At 38.1% G+C, this 24,283-nt stretch overlaps 1 protein-coding gene across 6 annotated transcripts in view; it reads left to right on the forward strand.

Annotated features, from left to right (window-relative positions):
- BLNK (B cell linker) overlaps nucleotides 1-20,189 on the forward strand; it is a 107,648-nt gene extending 87,459 nt beyond the window's left edge. For all 6 annotated transcript variants that reach the window (XM_030029771.2, XM_030029769.2, XM_030029770.2 and 3 more), the window contains 16 exons: nucleotides 22-103; nucleotides 867-947; nucleotides 2,388-2,413; nucleotides 2,990-3,018; nucleotides 3,342-3,437; nucleotides 4,222-4,264; nucleotides 6,712-6,739; nucleotides 7,036-7,108; nucleotides 7,732-7,762; nucleotides 8,798-8,840; nucleotides 9,625-9,703; nucleotides 10,152-10,183; nucleotides 13,169-13,248; nucleotides 16,789-16,872; nucleotides 17,857-18,012; nucleotides 19,418-20,189. In XM_030029771.2, the coding sequence (XP_029885631.1) occupies nucleotides 22-103; nucleotides 867-947; nucleotides 2,388-2,413; nucleotides 2,990-3,018; nucleotides 3,342-3,437; nucleotides 4,222-4,264; nucleotides 6,712-6,739; nucleotides 7,036-7,108; nucleotides 7,732-7,762; nucleotides 8,798-8,840; nucleotides 9,625-9,703; nucleotides 10,152-10,183; nucleotides 13,169-13,248; nucleotides 16,789-16,872; nucleotides 17,857-18,012; nucleotides 19,418-19,537 (1,083 nt within the window). In that variant the 3' untranslated portion in view covers nucleotides 19,538-20,189. The remainder of the gene's footprint in view (nucleotides 1-21; nucleotides 104-866; nucleotides 948-2,387; nucleotides 2,414-2,989; nucleotides 3,019-3,341; nucleotides 3,438-4,221; nucleotides 4,265-6,711; nucleotides 6,740-7,035; nucleotides 7,109-7,731; nucleotides 7,763-8,797; nucleotides 8,841-9,624; nucleotides 9,704-10,151; nucleotides 10,184-13,168; nucleotides 13,249-16,788; nucleotides 16,873-17,856; nucleotides 18,013-19,417) is intronic.
- The last annotated feature ends 4,094 nt before the right edge of the window (nucleotides 20,190-24,283 follow it).

Below are 24,283 nucleotides of genomic sequence, written 5' to 3' on the forward strand. Positions count from 1 at the left end.
TTTGTCCTGTGTTTCTCATAGGATAATTACATTGTGCCAGTGGACAATGACGACGATAACTATATTGAACCCACAGAAAGCAGCATGTCACTACCTACAAGACGTGAGTTTTAGTCATTTAAGCTAATAATTATTGCCTTGTTAGAAACAACAGTGGAAAAAATGGATCAAATGTCTATTTCTAGGGTTCAAAGAGTGCAGGTGCAGGTATTAAAGAGAACTCAGCCTGAAAAAAGGCAGTTGGCTCCTTTGGCCCATGACAAGGCCAAGGAAAATTATTTTTAACTTTATTGGAAGCCATGTTTAATTCCGGCCTCGCTCGCTCAGCTGTTTCAAATCTAGCCCTTGTACAGCCAGGAAGCTTTTCGTGGTATGTCATCTCCCTCCTCATCCAAGGGAGCCACAGCATTAAAATCCTTCGTTTGCTGAAGTGCCTCAAGAGAAGAACAAGCCTTTTTAGATTTTTAGTAGATAAAGACAGACCTTGATTCTTTTTTTTTTTTTTTACCTCACTATTTGAAGTATATTTAGCTGGAGAGTGAAACTACTACAGTCCAAAGGTAAAAAGTAAACAGAGAAGGGTATGTAGGTCTGCTCTCTGACATTACTGACAGTATCAAACCTATTCAGCAAGGCATGAACACTGAATAATGTTTCCCTTTTAAAATTGGAGTTGCTTTCTGCCTCACTTGGTTTGTTCAAGGTTACACAAAAAGGCTATCACTTGGACCACCTTAGTATTTGTTCTTCTTGTAAAAATGCTACTTTGTTAGTTTTTAATACATATATGTATATATATAAATATATGTATGTATATACACACACATGAACATGTATATATGTATATGAATAAAATATGTTTTTAGCTTCTGTGAACAGATTTATGAAGACAACAAAGTCAGCCCCCACTAATTCTCCAAAGCCTTCTCTTACTTCTGATATGCAAGGTATGTGAAGTTTGTATCACTGTTAAAATAATCTAAGACTGAGGAATATTAAGTTACACTTGATGTATTCACAACACAAACCATATGACATACTTCAGTAAAACAAAAATATGTTCCCCTTTAGGTTTTTCTATGTTGTGGCAGTTGGTTTGCCTAGCTTGAATAGTAAGTCTGTATTGAACATGAATAAAACTAGAACAAGCCATTTGCCCCAAACTAATTTATTTTTAGTCTTTTGCTGTAGTGGAGGAACACAAATGGATTGATACAGCAAGAACAGTTACAGGACTCAGTACGTTAGTAATCCCATTTCACTATAGGAATCAAGACTCAATAGTTTAAAACCACATCAAGATTCAACCTTAAAGAAATTCTGTATAGGCTGATGTTTTGCATGTTGTGTGATAACAGTGTTTACATTTAAGTTCTATAAAGAGCAATTTATTTGGAAAAAGAAACAAAAGCAGAAGCAAACAACAGGAATCCTATTTGCTTTTGTAAGTGCAGATATACTTGCTTAATCTTCCTTAGCTGTGCTAACTCTGAGTTGTTTTGCATCCTCATCATCTCATTAATTGCTTGGAATGTAACTTTGCAGGCTGATCACACAGTTCTTTAAAGGTCTTTGCATATTCATTAGCAATGTGTTTAGCTTTCGAGTTGTAAACGACAAAAGTTTTTTTTCTGAATGACTTAAGATTTTGTGAGTTACTTTACAGACATCTTAAAATGCCTTTTTCTATCTTAGCCTTTCTATAAATCAGTGTCGAGCAACAACCAGCTCCTGACAGGTGTTACTAAAAAAATAAAACATCTCCCCCTGGTGGGAACTTGGACCCTTTTCAGTGCAATAAAAGCCATGAAGCCTGTCATGAAATTTGTTGAAATATATGATTCAATTTTCATTGAAGAAACTGGACATACATAAGGATGCTGGTGGTTTTGGCTTTTAATATCTGTGCATTAAAATACACCTGTGGGACAGAGGTCAGGGATGCATGCTGGCCATGCAAATGAGCCAGCTTGTATTTATGATTCACATGATCTCTTCTCCCTGAGAGTCAAGGAAAGGCTAAATGCTACCACAGGTGTGATAACACATCTTTTCCAAACTGCCCTAGGTTTGCACGAGAAAAGCATTCATCTTTCTTTGGGGGGACGCGGGGGCAGAGGAGGAAGGTTGTGGGGTGGGGGCAAGGTTCATTAATACAGTGACTGTTTATCAGACTTCCTAGGACTTTTCCTGAAGTTCCCACTAGAAGACCAGGGGTGTAGCCACCCCAGGGTTTTGGAGGCAGAATCAAGCTCTGAGCAGATTCTCCCAAGTTATTTCTCTAGAGGCCGAAGTACAACTGATACAAATTCTGATCAGTTTTTCTGGTAACTGACAGTATATTTTTGCTAACCAAAGAACATATTTTTTTCCTCCCTGTCCTATAGAAGTCTACGAGGTTCCTGAAGAAGAGGTAAAGCCTTTCTGTAGCTTATGACTCGCACTGCCCTCAGGCAGGGCACAAATGTGATTGTAAAAAAAGATGATCAGTCCTTCAAAGGGGAAAAATGGGAACAAATTTCTGTCTGCACTTAAAACTTTCTGATGCTTTCTTCACAGAAAAGCTGCCAAACCAATTCAAAAGGTCTGCAGAATAGAGTAAATGGGAAGGGACTGAAGTTTTCCAGTCCTGTGCGATAGTGATCTGGTCTGGGAAGCAGCAGCCTAAGGGAATGCTTTCCAGAAGCAGAACTGCAGCAAAGGAGCAATGACAGTTCTGACACAGTAATTTTCTTTCCACTTGCTGGTACTGACTTGACATATGGCCAAACCAGTGTGCTCAGGGCTTCACAGATTTAGTGGTGGTGACTTCTTGCCTCTCCCATCCTAGTGCAGATTACCAGGCAGAGTTCTACTAGAAATGACTACTATAAATAACTAGAAATAACGCGAAGATAAGATATTGCTATGATAACATAATTAGGATCATGCAAATGTATTTTATGAAATCAAAAAGTGACCAAATAATTCAGTGCATTTTCTCTTATAGGAAAAACCATCACCACCACCAGTAACCAGGTAACCCATTGCTATGAATGTTTGTGCATTATTTAAAACTTGTCAGAAAATATATTTTTCTCATCTTGATACTATATGTTTGATAATTCTCTCTCTAGAAGATATAGATATAGTAATTCTCTCTCTTTAGATTATCTACACAAAGCTTGTCGTCCATTTCTATGTTAATTTCAATAACCCAAACATACCACGTATTAAAAGGAAATACCTCTTAAGGGTACTTTTTAGAATTTTGAGGGGGTAGGGGATGAGAAAGAGAGGTTGCCTTTCTATTCACTACTGTTATGTATAATTTTCCTTTTTAATCCATGTTTCATAACTAGGTTCACTAAGCCACTTCCGTCTACGCCTGCTCAGAATACCGAGCACTCCCACGTGCACAGCATGACCAGAGAGTCACCTAAGCTGGATACTTCCAGGTGAGTCAACAGCAGCTTATATCAATAGGAAATATTAGCAGACACAAAATTTTTTCATCTGTATTGTGTAGCCTTCAGACAATGAGCAGTTGTCAGGACACAAAAATAGCTAGGGATGTTGGACAAGGTGAGAATTTAAAGTTCTTATTTCCTTGTGAACTTAAGTATTCAAGCCAGTTTGTCAAATGGGTACTATTATCCGGAATAACCCCTTTAGGGATCCAGTACAGGGGTAAAACATCTCTGCAAGCCAGTTTAAAGTCCTATTACCCACCTCTGCACCTTGCAAATGAAATGTTTTTGCAGGGGATGGGTCACAGGATTGCTTGTAGAGAAACTGGACCCAGTAAATCCAGGATTTATATTCCAAGTCTCTGGAGGTAAAGAGGCAAAGGAGACTTGAGTATGCAGCCTATTTCACTCCTGTGTCCCCAGAAGTGTAGGAAGCTGCTTTGTAACCACTGTCTCGTATCTAGGACATCACACTACAAAATAGGCCATATGCCCCAGGAAGAGCAGGTGGCATCCACAACACTGTGTGTTACGGTGTTCAGTGAGGTCTTTGGGCACAGTTGCAGGGGACCTGAGGTCCAGAACAGAAGCTCTTCTAGAGTAGTTCCACACTAAGGGCACAGCATCACCACAACCACTGCAGCAGTGCATAGCTTCAATTAAATCCATTTACTGCAGAACTCCTCCTCTCTAGATCTTGAAATGCATATCTGAGCCAAGCAATTAAATAAGTAAATCCTACTCATCTTAACTTATTGTGTATGTTTTCCAGAAATATTTTGCCTCTTCCCAGAAATCGTCTTCATCCGAAAGCAGTAAGTAATTAATGTGCCACTATAAAAGAATGTGTTAAACTTAGGCTGTTCTGTGTTTTATATATATAAATAGATAGATGCTTTGTATTATCTGGATTAAATAACAGAAGCAGATGACTCTGAATGTTAGATTGATCTAATATTGTAATTGTGGCTATTAATCTTTTGGACAAAAGAGGTACATTGGACATCTGTATTGATCCAAGAAAAACTTCAAATGTTTTAAGGGATATATGTCTCAGTCCACAAAAATAATTTCTTATACTAAAAAATACCAGTTGAACTCCAGGAACCTTACTTTCAGTAGCAATGGGCGATTTTGCCCAATCTGAAGCATCTTCCTTGAGCCTCATTCCTCTTAGATGATGAATGATTAATACTTTCTGAAAATTGAATACTTCTAAAATGTCACACTGGCTAGTCTGAGTAACCAGTATCACTAGAAAATGCAGTCTAAGGAGGAGTAATTACAAGCTTTGGGTTCCTAAGGCTGTGTTTAAGTCATTCCTCCTCTTCCTCTACCTTTGTCCCCAGTCTGTCCCTTCCACTGTGCTGGAACAAAGGTTTTCTGAAGCAAACTACTTGGAAACTTGTCTAACTGCAGCAAATGGGCAAAAGCAAATGCATAAAAGGTTCTTTTTCAGCTAGATTAGTTCCATAAATTGTTCTGCACCATAGCTCTACTAACAGTTGTGCCAGCACAAGAAGGGGTACATATGAGGAGCAAACTACCAAGAAAGAGGATGACAGTAACTGCATCAACATCTGTGCCAAAAGCTGTGTGCATCAAACTCTGTCCCAGCCCAATGCTCTGAATTGTCCTTAAGAAATAACGAGTCTACCAATAACTACATAGAGAAATTCAACACTTAAAATTAGGGATTTGGGGTCATACCATAGCATTAGATGTTATGGTAACATAATGCAGGTGGTATAAGAACATCTTATGGTCTTACTTTCGATCCTTAATTTCTATATACACCGGGGGGGGGGGGGGGGGGGGTGGTGCACACCTCTACATACAACAGCAGCAGTGTTTTAGTTGCCCTTCCACCTTATCACAAGATTCTTCCAATTTAGATCTGTATCCTGCAAGATGCTGAACAATTCCTGAGTGGTGCCAAGTTCAGGATTTCTCTTTTATGAAATGGTTTGATTTCTCAGCTTTTCCTACCAATGTAAGATTAGGAAAAAAATCCTTCTGACGGGAGAATGTTGGACAGAAATTCCGCTCTCTGATCAGCACTATCAAGAATACTCCTGCTTTAGAACAGACTTGAGTGCCATATTGCAGCTGAAACCTCTCCATTAATTGATTCTCAGAGCTTACCTCTGAGATGGGTATCATCCTAGCTTTGCAGAGAATCAAGAGAGACTATTGTTTTGCTGAGGCCACACACTGAGTCAGTTACAGCACCAAGGACGGAGCTCCCAAACACTCATCTGTACTATGGGTGTATTCAGCTCCTGGGTACCCAGGAGTTACCCAGTTTGGCACAAAAGTCAGCCTAGGAAAGAGTCACCCAGCGTAGTCCAAATTTTTCTCTCTGCTTGTTGTGTAAGTGGCCATCCCTTACAGTTCTAAAGAAAAACATGGTAATGAGAATCATGTCTGTCTAGTGCTGTGCCATGCCTTTTCACCCCTGACTATGCACATTGACAAAGCAAAACAGTAACTGAAACATCTGTTAAGTGCTCCTTCATTCAATCCATTCTCAACACTAACCAGCAGTGATCATGTTAACAGAACTGTAACCCTTGTTCCTCTCAAAGGCCTGGGCTCACTGGGAGAAAAATTTCTCCACATCTCATTCCCTTAACTGTTGGATGATGGATTACACCTCTCCAACCAGAGAATGGATGTATCTGTGACCAACGTTAGTGAAAAGCCATTAACCTGGTGGGTGAAGACGGGCAAATTAATAACTGGTGCCTCTTTGAAAGGTACTTATTATATGGGAGTCCGATTCCCTAAAAGGCAAGAAGTGGGAGCCAAACAAAAGCATCTCCAAAAGAAGCCAGGAAATGAGTTGGATTGCTTCAATTCTAGCATGGTGAAGATAGTCTACTCGGTATCCTCCATTCGGTGGAAGATGTGTTCATTATTACATTCAAATCTGCTGCAGAATTTCTGCTTTCCAGCTCAGAAATGAAACATGAACCAAAAGGTCTCACTGTAAAATTCAGGGCCAGTTTTCTCAATACTACAAGCAATTTCAAGGCTATTGGAATGTTCGAAATTAGATCAATGCTTGCTAAAATTTTTCAAATGCTGTCATAAAAGCTGATGAAAAGTATTCTGGATATTATATGCATTCTGTACAAATATTTCTTTAAACATTACTACAGATTACCAAGACTGGACTATTTATTTATGTACTTCCCATTTAATAATAATTCCTTTTTTAATTGCTTCTTATCAAATCTAATGTATTTTTCCATTACAGGACCATGAAGCAAACAATAATGGCGAAAGTAAGTATTCTGTACTGAAAACATGGCAATATGAGAGGGATTCATTGTTAGTATGTCACTGTTTACCTTACTATAGCATGTAGTGGAGATTGTCAGTGTAAATTTTATCTGTAACAGTCAGCAATAGGCAAGAAATGTTATTGAACTGTTTTCTGGTATAATCAGAGTGAAAACATGTTAAGACAAAAATTAAACCAATGGATATTTTTTACTTTAACGCTGAAATAGTGGTGAGGAAAATCCACTGTTCAGATACAGCTAATATTGCATACTAAATATGTTGTTTGCATCTCTAGATCATAGCTTCAGTAACACACAAGAATCCAGATTTCCCACTGGAGCAGCTCCATCTCCGTTACCAAGGGGCCTGTGAGTAAAAAATAATAAAACTACTTCTTTGATGGGGATGGGGTTAATAGGTGTATTAGGAGCTAACTCCTATCTTTGCCTATGGCAGTCAGAATTCAGGAGCAATTTTTATTGCTGTTCACGAAAGATATCCTGACTAGGTAAAGGCAAGCTATTATTTTGTTATTTCTGGAGGAATACTGTTTGTATGCCAGTGGCATTGCCCTTCACTGCCTGCCACTGATGGCAGATGCTGGCTGGCTTGCTTAATTTAGTCACATGCTACAGCAATAGCATGTGCATGCCTATAAATGCAGAAAGTTGTGGTTTTTGTTAAAACTTTTCTGCCCCGTCCAAGTTGTCCTCTTAAGTATTGGACAGAGTGTAGCTTCCTTGCTTATCATAAGTACCTTTCTGGAGTACCCACATTGCATCTAATACCCTTATTCTTTCTTTAGTCTTTTTTTTCTCCCCTTCCCCCCCCCCCCCCCGCCCCAACTGCTACAGCTATCCAATAAGGAGATGCATCCCATCTTGGCCAGAAGTATCTTGGGAATCGATGAACCTGATGGTTACTTGCTAAATGAATTCATGTATCTGTTAAGTAACCATACTCCTTTTCTTCTTTTTCCTCCAAACTGCAGAAAGAAAACTTCTAATGCAGTAAATTCACCAGTAAGTTGACTTGTAATTGCATAATCAAATGATAATTTTACAGGTGATTTTTAATTTATTGTAAAACTTAATTTTATCATGAGTTTGGGTATAACATAAGTGCATAAAAAGAATAGGGGGGAGTTATAAAGAAAGGAAATATTTGGGTGCCATTATCTGAACTAAGCAGCAGTGAGAAAGCTCAAGTAAAATATTTGATTAAAGGGATGTTTGGATTCAATACTTTAGGATGTAACAATAAACACAGTGCAAGAACTGAATAAAATGAGAAATTTATAGGAACACAGGCCATTCAGAAGTATTCCCTAAAAAATACAGGGCTGCATATGGGGAACATGTACTTACTGTAAGAGCAATAGCTCAAGAAAGATGTGGGATTTTACCAGAATTTGTCAGAGGTTTTTCAGTAAATGTTTCATCATTACAAAAATATCCCACAACCTCTTGTGGGAGAAAGTGAGAGAACTGGTTGAAACTTTCAAAGAAATTAATTTGAAAAATGTTTCAAAACTGACAGTTTATCATCGTTTCAAAATGAAAAAAAAAAATTGAAACTGGAAGGTTGGGCGAGTTTTTACTGTGAGCTAAACTGACAGTTTAACTTTTGGTAAAAAGAAATGTGCTCAGACATTGAGCATAGCTTGACAAAGATGAAAATATTCAAATTTTGATTCACAAGTATTTGGGATGGACTCTTCATTTTTGAACTTGAGATAAGAATGAACCATTTGTTACACACTAAATTTACTGATGGGAGTTAAAAAAAAAAAAAGGCACACATCTCTAGATTTTACTTTTGTCTATCTATTGAAATACCCAAACTGGGATTCTTTCCAAATCTACTTTGCAAAATCCCAAGCTTCAAGGTCATACAACTAGAGGCTCTTCACAGGGTGGCCATGTCCCTACCTCCTAATCCCTCCAGGATGCTGTCAATTCTGAATGTAAACTAGTTCACAAAAGTATAAAAAGATAAACACTTGCTGTACAAATGACATGCCGTTTAATATTTGGTTTCCTTCTGTTTTATTGCAGAAACCATGTTTACCTTCCAGAGAGACCTTAACTGTAAATGAAGGTAAATTATCTCCACTACTGTGAAAAAGTTGACATTTATCAGAATTCAATTTTCTTTTTATTAAAAACATGAAACACCACCACATTCAATTTATTCTAGGTTTTGAGGGGGGGTTGGTTTTAGCAGTTTCGAACTGGATCTGGCCAGCCTTAGCTGCAGTGAATATCATTGTTCTCTAAAAGCAGCCACAGTAAAACTACTGAGGTTACTGGCAGGGTAACGTACGACAAAATGGACCAGCAACGTGCCATAGAGTCCTCAAAGTGGAGAAGGGGAAAGGGAGGCAAAGCACCAGTGCATCATTCTGAACTCAGCCAGAACCACCTCACACAGAGTGGACTCCTGGCAAGAGCCAGTCCCTCGCACAGGCAGAAAATGCGTCTTGCCTCTGTGCAAGGTAGGACCTCCTCCAGGCAAAAACTCAGCAGGAGCTGCTCTCTAACACAAGGGTAAGATGCAGCCAGCCAGCCGCACCTCCTCCGGCTGAGCTCTTGTAGGCAGCCTGCCCCAGCGTCCTCCCCCGTGTCACACAGCTTGCCTTTCAGAAGGCAAGTGTCCCACTGACCTCCTACAGGCATTCACAGTGCAGCTATTTGCCTAGAAATTTGGTGGTATGCCACTAGCTAATAAAGCAAGCAGCAGGATGGCAAGCTGCCATGTAAGGAAAAACCCCAAAAGTCCTAATAATAAAAGCAGCTCTCCTTCAACGACTGGGACTCTCTTATCTGGGACAATATATTTCTGAAGAAATCTTGACTCTACAATTTGTTTTCCCAAACTACAGAAAAACCTACAGCAGCAGAACGACGACGAGGTTCCAGCCAAGAGCTTCCGCTTCCACCCCTTCCAAGTGGTGCCCAAAAGTAAAATCCCTTTTCATCATGTTTTGAGTATTTCAATGCACCAGCTCCTACTGCTCGGTCTGAACACAGCCGTGAAGTTCAAAGAGGAGCACTGTTTTCTCTGTAGCCTTCTGTTGCTTTTTGAAAGTCGTTTCTTGAAGGCTCACAGTAGCAAAAAATAAAACATGGCAAATGTATCCAAATACTATAACCACCACCAAAAAGCATGGGAGGATATAATCTCTAATTAGGTGATGGAGATTTAAACCAGATGTTTAAATTTCTAATTGTCAGTACTAGTGGGATATGATTTTTTTAAATACCTGTATCTGGCCCTTATTTCTCAAAGGACAAATGGGTAAGATGGAATGCATTCTACCACTGCATGCTTCAAATACACAATTTTAATATTTTCAGAACTGGTTAGATCTCCTCAGACCTTTCTGTAATCTCTTGATATTTATTTCAGGCCTTTGCTCCCAAAGTCCTCAATTCTGCCAAGTAAGTATAATTCAGATTTTGAATTAAAATGTGATTAACTTGTAATTTCAAATTAATCTTTGAATTAAAATTATTTCAAGATGCATGCATATTCATTAGTTTGGAATTAACATTTGTCTCTAATACTTGATCTCCTGTTTGAATGTATCCAGGGGCTTAGCTCAGCTAGTAAAATTAAGGGAGTATGTCAGGGTGGTTGTATAAATCGATGGAAACTGGGTGCTTTGTTCCCATTTGTGACTACTGGAAATTTCTACCAAAGGCAGTTTGGGCCAGTTCCTATCATAAAGATTCCATCAATCTTCCTTGCCACAGAAGAACCCTAAATATGACATTTCTGGGCTGTTCCAGGCTTCTGTTGCGTAGAAGCCAGACAGATTATTATTGCATCCGGCAATTTATTCTTTCTCTACAGGGCAAAAAAAAAGAAGGTATTTTTATAATCGCAAACACTAAAGCTCTTCTTTAAGTAATACTTTCAAAGAGGGACTTTGTTTCAGTTCACAGCTAAAAACAAATTAGGTAATATGAACTCTCTGCACAGAAGTGTAAATTAGATCTAACATTTTTCTAGTCCCTTGTTAGCAGGCACTTGTCTGACCTTCCTACAAGCCCTTTTCTGCCCATATTTCAGTCTGAACATCTTTCATGCTGTAAATGGATGATGTGCATAGAAATCTGCGTGTGGTGTAGCTTAAGCTTATATGCTGTTACTAGTACTTCTATTTCCTGCAAATGTTTGCTTGGTGTGTGTTGCAATTACATCTCCTATGCTGTGGAAGTGTAATAATGGGTCATAGTCATGCAATAGGCTGATGCTCTCAAGTTTGTTTGCTCCTGTTGCCCAACTGACATGCTTCAACTTGTAGCATAATTTCTTACTAAAGTATAACTATTCTTTGAGGTCATCTGGTGCTAAATGATGCTCCAATTAGTAAACTTTAACACACTTATTCTGTGCCAGGTCCAATAACAACTTAATCACAGATACAATTGGTCCGAATCACTAATGTCCCTTCAGCATAACCTGCCATCTCTTCCTTGTCACCGTACAAGCCTAGTGCTAACTTTCATCTTCATAGAAAGTACTTATTTCCCATATGGCACAGTATCAAATGCTCTACTGAAGTCCAGAGTAAGTACACTACCATATTCCCTCTTTGTAGCACTCTGTTATTTAATGAAAGAGCTATAACACTTCATCTGCTTGGGTAAATTTCAGACTTTCTCTTGCTAGTTGTACCTTTACCTCCAAATCTTCATGTTCTTTCTTTCCTTCAAATTCTCTCCTAGGGCCTTGTGTTCTGTGGAGTCTGTAGTTGCTGAGGTCACTTTTTCCACTTTAAGTATAGCAGTTATGTTTGGTATTCTTTAATCATATGGTACCACCCCGACTTGAAATTTATTTAAAATAATTGTTACTAGTCCTGCAGTTTCATGTGCCAGTTCTTAAAATTTCTGGGATAAAGATTATCTGAGCCCACCAGTCCAATTGTACGAAGCTATTTGAGTTTTGCTTCCAATTTGGTTATGGAAATTTCTGTTTCTGTACCAGAACTACTATTGGTTTAGTACCTAGATTATCTTTAAAATCAATACAATTCTTACTGCAGACAGCCCCATTTCTCTTTCTTTTTACACAGCTAAGGAATCTCTTATTATTTATTTTAATTTTCTTTTGTAAAGTCTAATTCAGCCTGACTTCTGGCAATTCTTACTTTATTTATACAACGTACTCTTCAACTGCAGCTTTTGCAGCCAGTCAGTCAAAATTTGACATAAAAACCAAAATTCTTACTATTGAATAGCCTTCTTCAGGTGATTACTTACTCATTGAGAGCTCGAACTGCTTCTTGCAATGTCTCCCCTGGACTTGGATTGCCACTTCCAGACAGTCGCATCTTTACTACAAAAGAAGTTCTAAACCTACTTCATGCAGATGTCTGAAGCTCTCCAGTCCAATTGAATTTTTAATTGAGTCACTGTATGACCTCCTTTCTAACATTCTTACTGCTTTCTGAAATCAAAGTCTAAATCAAAATTATATTAGTGAAGATTTGATAAAGCAGTCTGCAAAGTATCATGTCCAGGAATAGGTGAGTGCTAACAATCCTAGTAGCATTTTTTTTCCCCAAATAATTAAAACAAACAGGAAATAAACCTTCCCATAATAACAGAATAAGTAACACTCAACTTTCTACAGTCATCCATCTTCTGTAGTATAATGATATTAATCTGTACCCAACTCTGATCACAAGTACCTAGAGCAGACACCTGTACTATCTTTGACCAAGATTCTGTTTTACCAGAAAAGAATTATCTATTCTTATTTACCATATTTCTATCATATCATATTACTATGCAACACTACTTAACCATTTCCCTTCTAATTTCTTAAACTCTTTGACATCTGTATTTCAGCCCTAATAGCTATTTTCTACTATGCTTTGTTATTACAATTATAATTAAGCTTCATAATCTTTCTGACTAGTTCTGCTTCCCTATTTAGCTGCCTAGACCTCTTGCACACATATACAAACATTTCAGTTGGACTAAATCAGTGAAAAATGATCTCTGAGCTGCATGTGTTTTCCTGACTCCCTCACCTATACGACTACTTCTCATACTGGACTGAGTGCTTTTTGCATTGTGTTCCTGCATTTTCTTTATCTATTGCGACATTGATTCACTTAGGCGGTGGTGGTTTTGTGCATATTAACTCCAGCTCTGGCTGTTAACCAAGTTGTTAAGCAAACTGTTATTAACCAAACTGTTTCTCTCTTTATAAGCAAGGCTCCTCTTTTGAGCAGGCAAGTGTGCCGGGCTCTTAGATAGAGCCCATCCATTTACAGTAGATAGCTTTCCTGAGTGATACCAAATGTCAAGCATTTCCAGATCTTCCAAAGTCCTTGTAACAAATCAATTTCTTGCAGCATAACAAACACACTTTGAAAACTTATCCATATTGTTCTTTCTCTTTTCTAGAAGTGCCAGAAGCTGCAAATCGTTCTCTGGGTACTTCCCCTCACAGCAGCATTTCATCTATTTCAAGTACTGCAGACCAGGTATAACATTAGCTAAATTCACGTTACAGAAATCTTCCTATCCTTTACTTTAAAGTAGTATTTCCGCCCCTATCCCCCTTCTAAATAAAAATCATGCTCCTTTTGTGGAGGGCATCCACATCCCCTTTTGCAGTGAAGATTTCCTGTAGCACAAATAATATGAATGTTGGCTTTCATACAAAAAAACGCTTAGAACATACAGCATAGGAGACCTTTAACAAACTGTAGAAAAGTATGTAAACAGCATTATACCAAACCTTGGCACTCTACCAGTAACTTTAAACAAAACCCAAAAAAGCTTCTTAGTTTCAGGTCTTCCTGACTCCCCAGTTCCTAATACTTTGACATCATTTCAAACAAGGAAATCTGTGGTGATGTATTTAAGTATAGTCTTTGATATAGATGGCTATAAAGAGTTTTTAAATGCCTCCTTTTTTCTAACTTATAGCTGTACATACTGTGTCCTGAAAGATAATAATGTGCACCAAGCAGATAGCTTCATTGTGTCTGCAGCATTAGCCTGCACTGATGTGATGTGCCAAGAAATCCCAGAAATTTGTAGGAGGAAACAGGGATGCTCTGCTGACTGGCCCAACACAGCAAGATGCAGAGGGTAGAATCACTTTTGTGATCATTGCCCTATTTATTGCAGTTTGGGGTGTCAGCAAAGTTTTAAGAACAGAGAAGAAAGTCGCTGCTGCCTCTCTCAGAGGACAGTGATGCTTCCCGCTACGTGTTTTAGTCTCTCTCAAGTCCTACTCCTTTCTGTTCCTTTTAAACAGACCTCTTCTCATTAGAGTTAATGCTGTCAGGTTTACAACCAACTCTTTTTTCTGTGTTCCGTTGCAACATTAAGTTTTGAATAATGTAAGCAAATGCAAAGTTATTTTCATTTCAGTGCTATTCCCCTTACTCCCATTTTGGATGAAGGGAGACTGCAAAATGCAGAAAGCCATTCTTATTAGCCCAGTAGTCACAAACAAGGTAAAAATAGTTCTGTTGAGTGCAAAACAAAGGCTCTATTATGCAGAGCCAATAACATTAAATGTTCTAAAGCCTGACATGACAAAGATAATACAACAGTGAAGAACACAAAGGACTTAAAAGTTCTGGAAAAATTTTAACAGTATGTCATACTGGATATTTATTATAAAAATTGCTTTCAAATAAACAATCCAGCAGACACTAAATAAACAGCTTGTAGCAATTACATTTGCAGCTTTTATGTAATAGCCATGGGCAAAACCAGAGCTTAATAAAACATCCATTTTGTTTAAAAAAAAAAATAGTGTTATTTTCCCACCATTTATGTACAGTGGTATCATTTGCTGTAGCATCCTGCACAATACAGGTGCTTGCAGACATGATTCATGCCTACAAGGTTCATTATTTGTTTGGTTCCCATCCAAACTTTGGCAGCAGCTCTCTGCTTCCAGATTATAGGCCACAGATAATGCTAGAAGAAAGGTCTGGGCGCAGTTGATTAGTTGTTCTGTTGAACAAAGATTGGTTTACTAGACTCATTCTCTAAGTGGCGGAGTACCTTGCATACTTGCAATACCTCTCATCCTATCTTTTTCCAATGAATAGAGTGACTGGAGAAATACATGGAAGAACTTTGGAGGTAAAGTTATATGTTATGGCTTGAGCCAATCTAAGAATTTAGTGCAAGGCCCCCAAAATGGAGGCTCTGCTTTCTCCTCACTGTCAACTCCCCTCCCAGCCACAGGCTTCTCTGGTATTTCTCTGATCCTGCAGTGGGCTGAGCCAACTCATTAAACTGACTGAAAACCAACCTGGCAGTCAAACACAAGACAAAACAAAAAAGGTAACAGATTTTTTTCTGCGAGATCAATGAAGTGAATTATCTCACTGTGGGATCAGAGGAGCAACAAAACAAGCACAAGAGAGAAGCCAAGACATTCCCTTTTTGGCTGCAATAAGCCAGCTAGACCAGCTCAGCCATAATGTGCAACTTCATCTTTAATCTGTTTTGTACAGAGGTGACAAAGCTTGTGTGAAAATGAATTTTATCAGTAAGCTTGTTACTATAAAGTTGGAGCAAAATGGTTCAAATGTCTAGGAATGTTAATACCCAGCAAGTATTCCTTAGGAAATACTCTCAGCACCATTTCTATAGCCTCCCCACTCAATTGAGTTAGCTTTTGCATCAGCCTCCTCAGTAAGAGCTCACTTTTTATGATGGTTGGTTTTATAACCTGCTAGTAAATCTTCTAGCTATTGAAGTCTGATAATACATAGGTTTCATGTTGCTTCTAATCCCTGATCCTGGCCTTCCCTTGAGTATCATTTCTTTTCATACTTCTCTAAAATCCCCCATACCTTTCCCCTAAACTCCACTCCTGTTCCCAAATGTACACTTAATCCTGCATCATCTTACTATAGTTTTCTACCACTTCTCTTACTCAAATTGTAAACTCGTACCACTCACTCCCAACTGCCATCACCTCCTCACATCTTTTTATCTTTGCACCTCCTTTGCTATGAGAGCTTTTATCTTCTAAAACAGAATTCGCCTATGTTTAGGGTGCCAATCTTTCTACCTTGTATCTTCAGGTCTGCACCTATGCCCCCATCCATGAAGTCCTTTGTCCCATGTTTTCCACTGGAAGAACAGGTTAAGTTCATTTACTGTACCGAACACTGCCAAGCATCTAACAGAATGGAGGGAGGAAGGATGATCTCTGTGAGGTGTTCACAGGGGATAACATACAGAAATGAGGCACACAAGAGATACGTTATAAGCTGCTCTTGCATTCTGTCACAGATGTAATTCTTTTCCACAGTAAACATGGTTTTATGCCTTTTAGATAAGAGCACTGTTTCAAATGTAAGGATATATTCAGACTCAATCCAACAGAGAACCAGAACTGAATCTGTATCTCATGTCTCAGGTGAAAGCACTGAGGGCTGAACTGCTGTATTACTAGAGGAAAGACAGTAATTATTCCTGTTTTTCAGACTACATCCATTTGTCCTTAAGATGCACTTATCCAACCTCTGTGCTATCCAGATGGAGGCAATTGTGATCATGTTCACAAATAGCATTAAGTATATGGGGAAACTTCATTCCCAAAGCTTAAGTGCCTACCAAATCTGGACATTTAATTGGCTAGCCCACAGCTGAGCAGCATTTAAATTGTTAATGGTCAATTTTATTCCTCAACATTTCTTGGATACCCTCTTTAAACTCTACTAGAATAGCTTCCTGCTTTAAAAATACAAAACTATCCTCCAGTTGAACCTGACTACTTTCCTCAGGGTATCTTTCTTTCTTCTGTCATGCCTTCTATCACACATCTGTTACCACTGTTTTGCCACACTAGTTTTTCTTTGTCCTACCTCTATCCAACAAATTTGTAAGCTCCTGGCAAAGAACTTTCTAAATTCTGTGTTTTCTAAAGTGTTCTGCATTTGAGTTCTTCACAGCTGTCATTACTTAGTAATAACTCCCCTACAGGCCATATTCTTTATTATCATTATCATTCTACAGGTGAAACACTGTTTCTTTCTTTCTAGGATGCTGGTGTTTATAGTAAAGCATGGTATGCTGCTACCTGTGATAGGAAAACAGCAGAAGATGCATTGTACCGATCAAACAAGGTAGGTCACTTGTAAGCAATGTCTAATTTATGAAAAAACTTCAAATAAAAAAATCAAAAGACAAGCCTAAGAACATCAGTTGTATTCTGAACAGGTCACGATACTGTGCCATGCAAATACTATCAAACATGAAATTATTGTGGTGAAACTATTTAACTACGGTTTCCATGCCAAGACGAAGTTGCATTAGTGTAACTCAAAGCCTGGTGCACTGCAGAGAAAGCTATTACAGACTAGAGAGGAATATCTGATAGCTCACATGCATCTATTAAAGTGGAAGGCAAAGCCCCATGACTTTTAAATTATCTCCACTGCTGTCCAATGGCTCATGTAAAAACAGCTGCTGATGCTGCTAAGCATTTTGATATGCATTTAGGTGTTTAGAGAATTTGAGTTCTCTCAACTATTCTGTGTACAAAAGCTAGTGTCACAGAAGGGAACAGTAACATGTAGAGTTGCATCCTCAGTGTCAGATAAATTTCTACTCTTGCCTAACTCCACAAAGCAGGATAAAGGGGCAAAGCACTGGGGTTTTCACCAGTGCAGGATACTGCTAACTAGTAAGCACTGGGCTACAGTGTCAGTAGCTCTACGTGCTCATCTTTATCAGAGTGCTTTTTGCAGCTCTGGAGAAACAGTACCTCTACCTCTCACTGCCGCCTTGCCTACCTACTGCCACTGACTGTAACTTCATTTCCTAATAATCTGTGGACCCCAACATACTGCTGCCGCTGTGTGTTTGTTCATTCTTTCTTTCTCTGGTTGAGAGAGAACAGACAGCAGCAAAGGTGACTCTTAAATGACACCTTTGTAAGCTACTGTTAGACAGCAGAAATACATGCTACTTATCATCTCCTGCTGTACAGTTTTTCTAATGGGAGAAAAGGGTTTAATGCTAATATAGATGAAACTATTAAGCTAAAACCAAAGTAAGTTGTTGGAAAAAAATAAGCTGAATACACTTAACTACTTTTCTCTCTTTAGGATGGATCTTTTCTAATACGAAAGAGTTCTGGACAGGATTCACGGCAACCATACACACTGGTTGTGTTTTACAACAGAAGAGTATACAACATTCCTATACGATTTATTGAATCAACAAGACAATATGCACTGGGCAGAGAAAAAAGTGGTGAAGAGGTGAGATGATGTGGTTTTTTTTTTTTTTCTAACAGTTTTCAGTTATATGCCTTTAATAAGCAAGGATTAAGATGTATTGCACTATGACCAAAAGGATTCTTCATGTATCAAGATAAAAGTATACTGTATATAATGACTGATGTATCAAGCTAGAGAAACTAGTGTACCATCAGCTCCTGCATACTGTAATTAAAACCATAGATCAAGTTTAAAACATACTTATAGAACTGTTTTGAAAAATTATCAGATCAGAGCTGCAGCTGCTAGATAAATTCTCCAGCTGTTTATAGTCCTCTATTCTTTTTATTATAGTATATTATTTATATATTATATATATATAATATTCCTAAGACTCCAATTAAGTTTCTTGGAAAATTGTAAAGGAAGACAGCCATGCTCAAAAAAAAAAACAAAAAACCAAAAAAAAACAACCCCAACCAAAAAAAACCCAACCCCAAACCACGCAAACAAAAATTTAAATAAATAAATAAATAAATAAAAACCCACAAAAACCTGTATCAGAAATGAGAATGATAGTACTTTTAATCCTATTTTCACATAAAGAAAATGTTAAACTCTACTTCTAGAGTGCAAAAATCACTGGCTGGCTATTATACCACACAGATAATTACTCTGATGGCAAAACAGAAACTTGGAACCCAAATACCAATAAAAACTGTTATCACTGCACAGAGTAGGCTTTTCAGGGATGTGAAAGTAGGCTTGCCTTAGCCTAATTATCTGCCTCCCAGGCAACAGTTTTGAGGTTACAGAATAAATAATAGCCTGGAACTCATTTGGCCTACAACAAAGGGTCAAAAATGACTTCAGGAGAAAAAGATAGTCCAAAATCTGTATTTAACAAAAGGCCAAAAGGAAAAGCAACAGACCTAGCAGATTCTGGATATTAATTTACAGTGACAAACATTAAAATTGCATAACTAATACAGTTCTCATTGATGGCTGTCTGGAACACATTACTCCTGGAGATCACCTTCCCTCTGAGGTGGCTGAACCACGGATGAAGCAGCTTCCAAACTGCCCCAGTCTGCAGCCTGATGTATATATATTAAGATAAACTAAAAGCGGCATCAGTTTAATATGCCATGTAGTGACCTCTGTGGTTCAGTTTCTACAGGTGGCAATCACAAATGGAAAGGACCATAAGATGAGACAGCTAGTGGCCATAGTATCTTCTATTGTCCAAAAGTTAATCTGTTTATGACTAGAATCAGGACAAAGAGCAGGATCAGTGCTCTTACTAAAAGGCAGAGCATCTTCCTTGCTAAGAGTCATAGCTCCACTCCCTTGGTGGGAGAAGAGAAAAAGATGATGCAGTGATTACTGTCAATATTAGAGCATTAAAGGAAGCCAGCACTAATTAATGTTTGTTTTCTCTATCCAGCGCTTTGACAGTGTTGCTGAAATAGTAGAGAATCATCAGCGTACCTCCCTGGTTCTAATTGACAGCCAAAACAACACAAAAGACTCAACGAAACTGAAACACATTGTAAGAGTTTCTTAATCAAACTAAACTGCTTAAATGAAGACTTTTAATCATTACCTTCAACATCCCAAAACATGTGGATCACGTATTAAAAGAAGAAAATCCAAAATGATGGAAAATACTCTTTAAGAGCACCTACTGAGTAGCAAGAGATGCAGTTCATAAAGTTCAACCCCATGTCACCTCTATCAGAAAAGCACTCATATTTAACACAAGAAGCCAAAGCAGATACACCCTCGTCTGTGGGTTCCATCTGTGACAAGACGAGTATTCAAAGTCACGTGAAGAACAACTGCATACCAACAACATAGCCTGGTCCTTTGACTGCTATTTAAAGACAGATTTCCTGTAGGACATTTTCACTTTAAAAAAGAGAATACCCACAGTGATCTACTCTTTCCATTTGTTACATTTACCACATATCACAGCTTTCAACAATTTCTTTGTAAAGTGCACAGCCCCAGAAGTTAGAGCAACTCAACCTAATGTACTGCTGTGTAAAAGCTGAAAATAGGACTGTATTTCATGTGTTTAGTGGCAATAAAGCTGTCTGGAGTGTTTTAAATTAATGGACATGTATTGTCCTTTTCCGTGGCTTTACTCTGTTTCATTAATATTTTTGTTTGTATTTTCAAATGTGCAAATAAAATTAAAAATATTGTAAAGTCAACAGCATATGGAGGCATTCTGGATCACATTTCTTAGCATCCTTCCACCAAGAAAGCATCAATTCGCTATCACTGATGTTTTAATGTATATATTTATATGTGCTCCTTCACAAGTTCTATTGTTATAAAAACTATCACTTTTTACAGCTTCAGCGTATATATTTGGCTTAATAGCTCTCAAATCTTTTGTCTTCAGATAGCAATGTGCCTGGGTCACCAATGGTAGGCAAAACCAACCACCCACTCAATTCTTGCAGAATTAGTTTACAGACACACACATGCAAAAAAAAAAAAAAAAACCCACCTTTCTTTTTTCAAGCCTGTTCTATCAGTGGTTTACTTATTGTATTATTGTGAACAAAGTCATCTCCACAAAGGTTAAAAGCGGTGAAAATTAAATTGATGAATGTATAAATTGCACCAATGAAAAACTTTTAGGAACAGCTGTTAATTAGTTCTAGAGGGGTTTGATTTCACTTGACCTGAAAACTCATCCATCTTAAAACTATTTTCCAAAATTGACACTGTATACACACCTGCTTTGTTCTTTTTGTTCCAGATTAGGCACTGTTCTCTAGGATTATGTGCAAGGCATTTAAGGCAAGATTGAGCCAAGACTTGCAAAGGCTCAGCAAGTCACTTAGAGCCACGTTGTAGCTGTATTCTGCAACTACTTCCTTGTGGTTTTGATCAGTTGCTTCTACAAGTAATGCACCTGTCTTCTAGAAAGAACTGCTTACTAATATGACAAAGATGTTCAGCACCTGGCTACTTACTTTGCTGGGTCTCATTTTCTTCCCTCAGCAACAGATAAAACCCCATATGTGAAGCAAATGAGACACCTGCAAGTAAGAAACAATGTATACAGACTTCACACAAGCCTGCCTATGACAGACTGTTCACAGTACTACATAAATGCTACGTTTAGTATATTGTTCAGTTGGCATTAATTAGTATTATACTAATACTACACTTAGTACTAGTGTAATGTTTAGAACATTAAGACTGCCAAGGCCTCAAAAATAACAAAAGTTATTAGTCTCTGCAAGCTTAATTTACTCCCATATGGGTACTCTGATATTATTTAGTTACATGAAACATCACTTTAAAGGTTCCTGTTTCAAGCAATACTCACAATGGAAAACACTGTGTGAAAAAGCAGCCACTCAATATTTAGCTTTCTTTGCATGCATGTAGAGTCCTTGCCTTATTCACTCACGTCCTGCACAGCATTTAAACTTTGTTCTTAACAAAACTGTTCCTTGTTAACATTTATATATTGCTCCTCACAAAAGTCTCTGGGTTCTTCAAATACTGCTTTCTGAGTTAAATGTGTAGTATCACCATCATTCTAGAATTGCGGGGAAAAAGGCATGAAAAAGTGAAACTCAGGTGTACCTACAGACTTTCATATGAGAGACTAAGTATCAGTTTTTTAAGGTAATTAGCAATACTAAGCCCTTTCCATACTCAAAGCACTGCTGCTCCTGCCCCTCAGCTCTTCAGTGCTCAGCGCTACACCTAACTTTGTGGCTGATCCACAAATAACAAATATGCTCTAGATTAGATAAACATTCAACTACTTTCATCCTCAAACCCTTCCTTTCTTTTTAGTCATGTTCTACATCATTATAGGGGTACCTTACAGTTTTGACAACAAAATGAGGCAGGGATGTAGTAGGCAACACCGCCTTCCACAAAATAATCCATTCATCCTGAGAGGAAAACATCCTAGGCACAAAATAAGGTGGCAGGGGGGAACAGGACGGGATGACAAACCCACCAGTACCTGGTCACCTATTTTACTATACTCACAGTTTTACAGAGGAAGAAAGGAAGCAGACTAGTAACTCTGCTTTCCTTACCCAAGCCAGATCTTTTATAGCTTGGGCAGACTGTGGTATAGACATATTTTGAAACACAATTTTAGCTGGAGAAGAGAAAGGTTTGAGCAAGTTTCAGGTACAGGATTGCGCCAAGTTACCATTTCCTAGATTCTGTATTGACTGCTGAATCAATAGCATCAGGATTTTTAACACAGCATGCTTCATCCTGAGTGCTAATTTTGCATTTTGCAAGGATATAAAATAAATTAGTACTCAGGATGGAGCACGCTGTGTTAAAAATCCTGATGCTATTGATTATATATTGAATCAACCTGAAACTTTTATCTTACAACTGTTGCAGTGCCAGCAGCTGCTGCTAGTTAATGCTGTCAGGTGTTTCCACCAGGTAGCAGGTATGTCAAGTCCGACCTCTGACAGACATAGGAACACACCTGTCCCCCCACATTTCTTGGATATTGTTAGCTAATTTCTCTTCCATGTAATTAACTGAATAGCTAGGAAAAAAACAAAGGAAGATATAAAACTAGAACTAAAAAACTGGCTTTAAAATGAAGTAAATTTTTTGTCTGAGAACTCAGGGCAAAGTATCGTATTTACTAATGTACAAAGGAGCAGAAGTGTTGTCTGCCTACCTGATACAGAAAGGAGAGTACAATGAGTACTGCACATCATTCCTGACAACGTTGTTCCATGAAAGGAGTAAGAACTTGCATTCTCAAAAATCCAAGTGTTCAGACATGCAAGTTACAGAACTACATTCCTCCTTTACATTCCTCATTCAATCTAAACCACCAGCAGCAGGCAGAGATTCTTAGGAAGTGTTGTTAAAAAAACATGTCTCACATGACAACAGCCCTGGAACAAATACTGAACACAAGTTTTTTGTTAAAACATCGAAATTACTGAGGAAAAGAAACCATGACTTACCAATGAATACACATCTTGCAAAGAATATATAATGGGCTAGATTTTAGGCCACTTTACACAAACACACAAATACTGTACAAACACTTGTTGACTCTGCACTTGCATCTATTTCTGTATGTCCAAAACACTATAACCAAGTTAAGGTCTTCTTACCTTGCTATATGCACAGTGTTACAAGCTATCTTAAAATGTTATGGTTGCAAAGTCAAGCACTCAAAATCAAGACACTCTTCAGATCAGGTTACCTGTGCAACCTTAATTTGTCACATCACATATATCCATTACAATACAAGCATTAAATGTATGATCATTGACTATTTTTCCATATGGATTTATGTGCTTCACTTGGTTCACACAATACTTCAGGGATAAATCATGGCTGTGTAATGAAAGACTGGTTTGTAAGATATTTGTAAGATACCTTTCCCATTTACTGAAGATGCTGAGAAATGCGCAAACAAACATTGCAGGGGCCAGACAGTAAAAAGGTAGCCTCGTCTTGTTAAAGCAGTTGAGCATTTCACTGAAGAACTGTATATTGTACCTGCACCTTCTACTGCACCACCCACTGCAATCCTGGTGAGACTGCTTAAGCCAAACTTTCTCCTGATGATCATTAATTGTGATCTTAATTTCACTGAAGTCTCACTTGAGATACTTTGAAATCCAATCTGCAGAAGTGCCAAACTCTTAGGACCTCAAACAAAGCATTATGGAAAAGCTCGTAAGAAAAAAATAATTATATATTCAGCACAGTACTTGAGCAATGTGTGTAAATAATACATCATCATAATTAAGGGTAGGGAAACAAAATATTAAATCACTGCTCAAGAGGGAGCAACAGTTCTCTGCACTGAATGAGATGGATGTCCATAGATAAAGTGACACATGACAATGAATTAAGATTGTATAAAGCAAGCTTATTTCAACATTTCCTAGCTTTACAACGTTCTTTTTCACAGTATTGTTTAACGTTACCCAATTCATAGGAAAACAAGCTGGATGGAAAAAAATTCCAGTGACAGTTGTCACACTCATGATTCATCAATATAGAGCAAAACCCCAGCTCTACAGCAGAACTTCCACCTCAATGCTAAGTAACTGTTAACAAAAATTGGTCATCCTTGGTGAAGTAGCACCGAGTCAGTTTTAGCAAGAAACTTCACAGATATTTCTGCCAAAGGAGGCAATGGCAATGTCCAGAATTCAGGGGTTCAGTTTCAGGGTTTATAGGAGAGCAAGCTGAGGCAGCCAACAGATCCTTCAGTGAAAAAAGCTTAACACATTTTTGTCCTTTCCTAATGCTGTTTCTTTCCAACACA

The sequence above is a fragment of the Aquila chrysaetos genome, chromosome 11, assembly GCF_900496995.4.
Source record: "Aquila chrysaetos chrysaetos chromosome 11, bAquChr1.4, whole genome shotgun sequence".
In the NCBI taxonomy this organism is placed as follows: Eukaryota; Metazoa; Chordata; class Aves; order Accipitriformes; family Accipitridae; genus Aquila; species Aquila chrysaetos.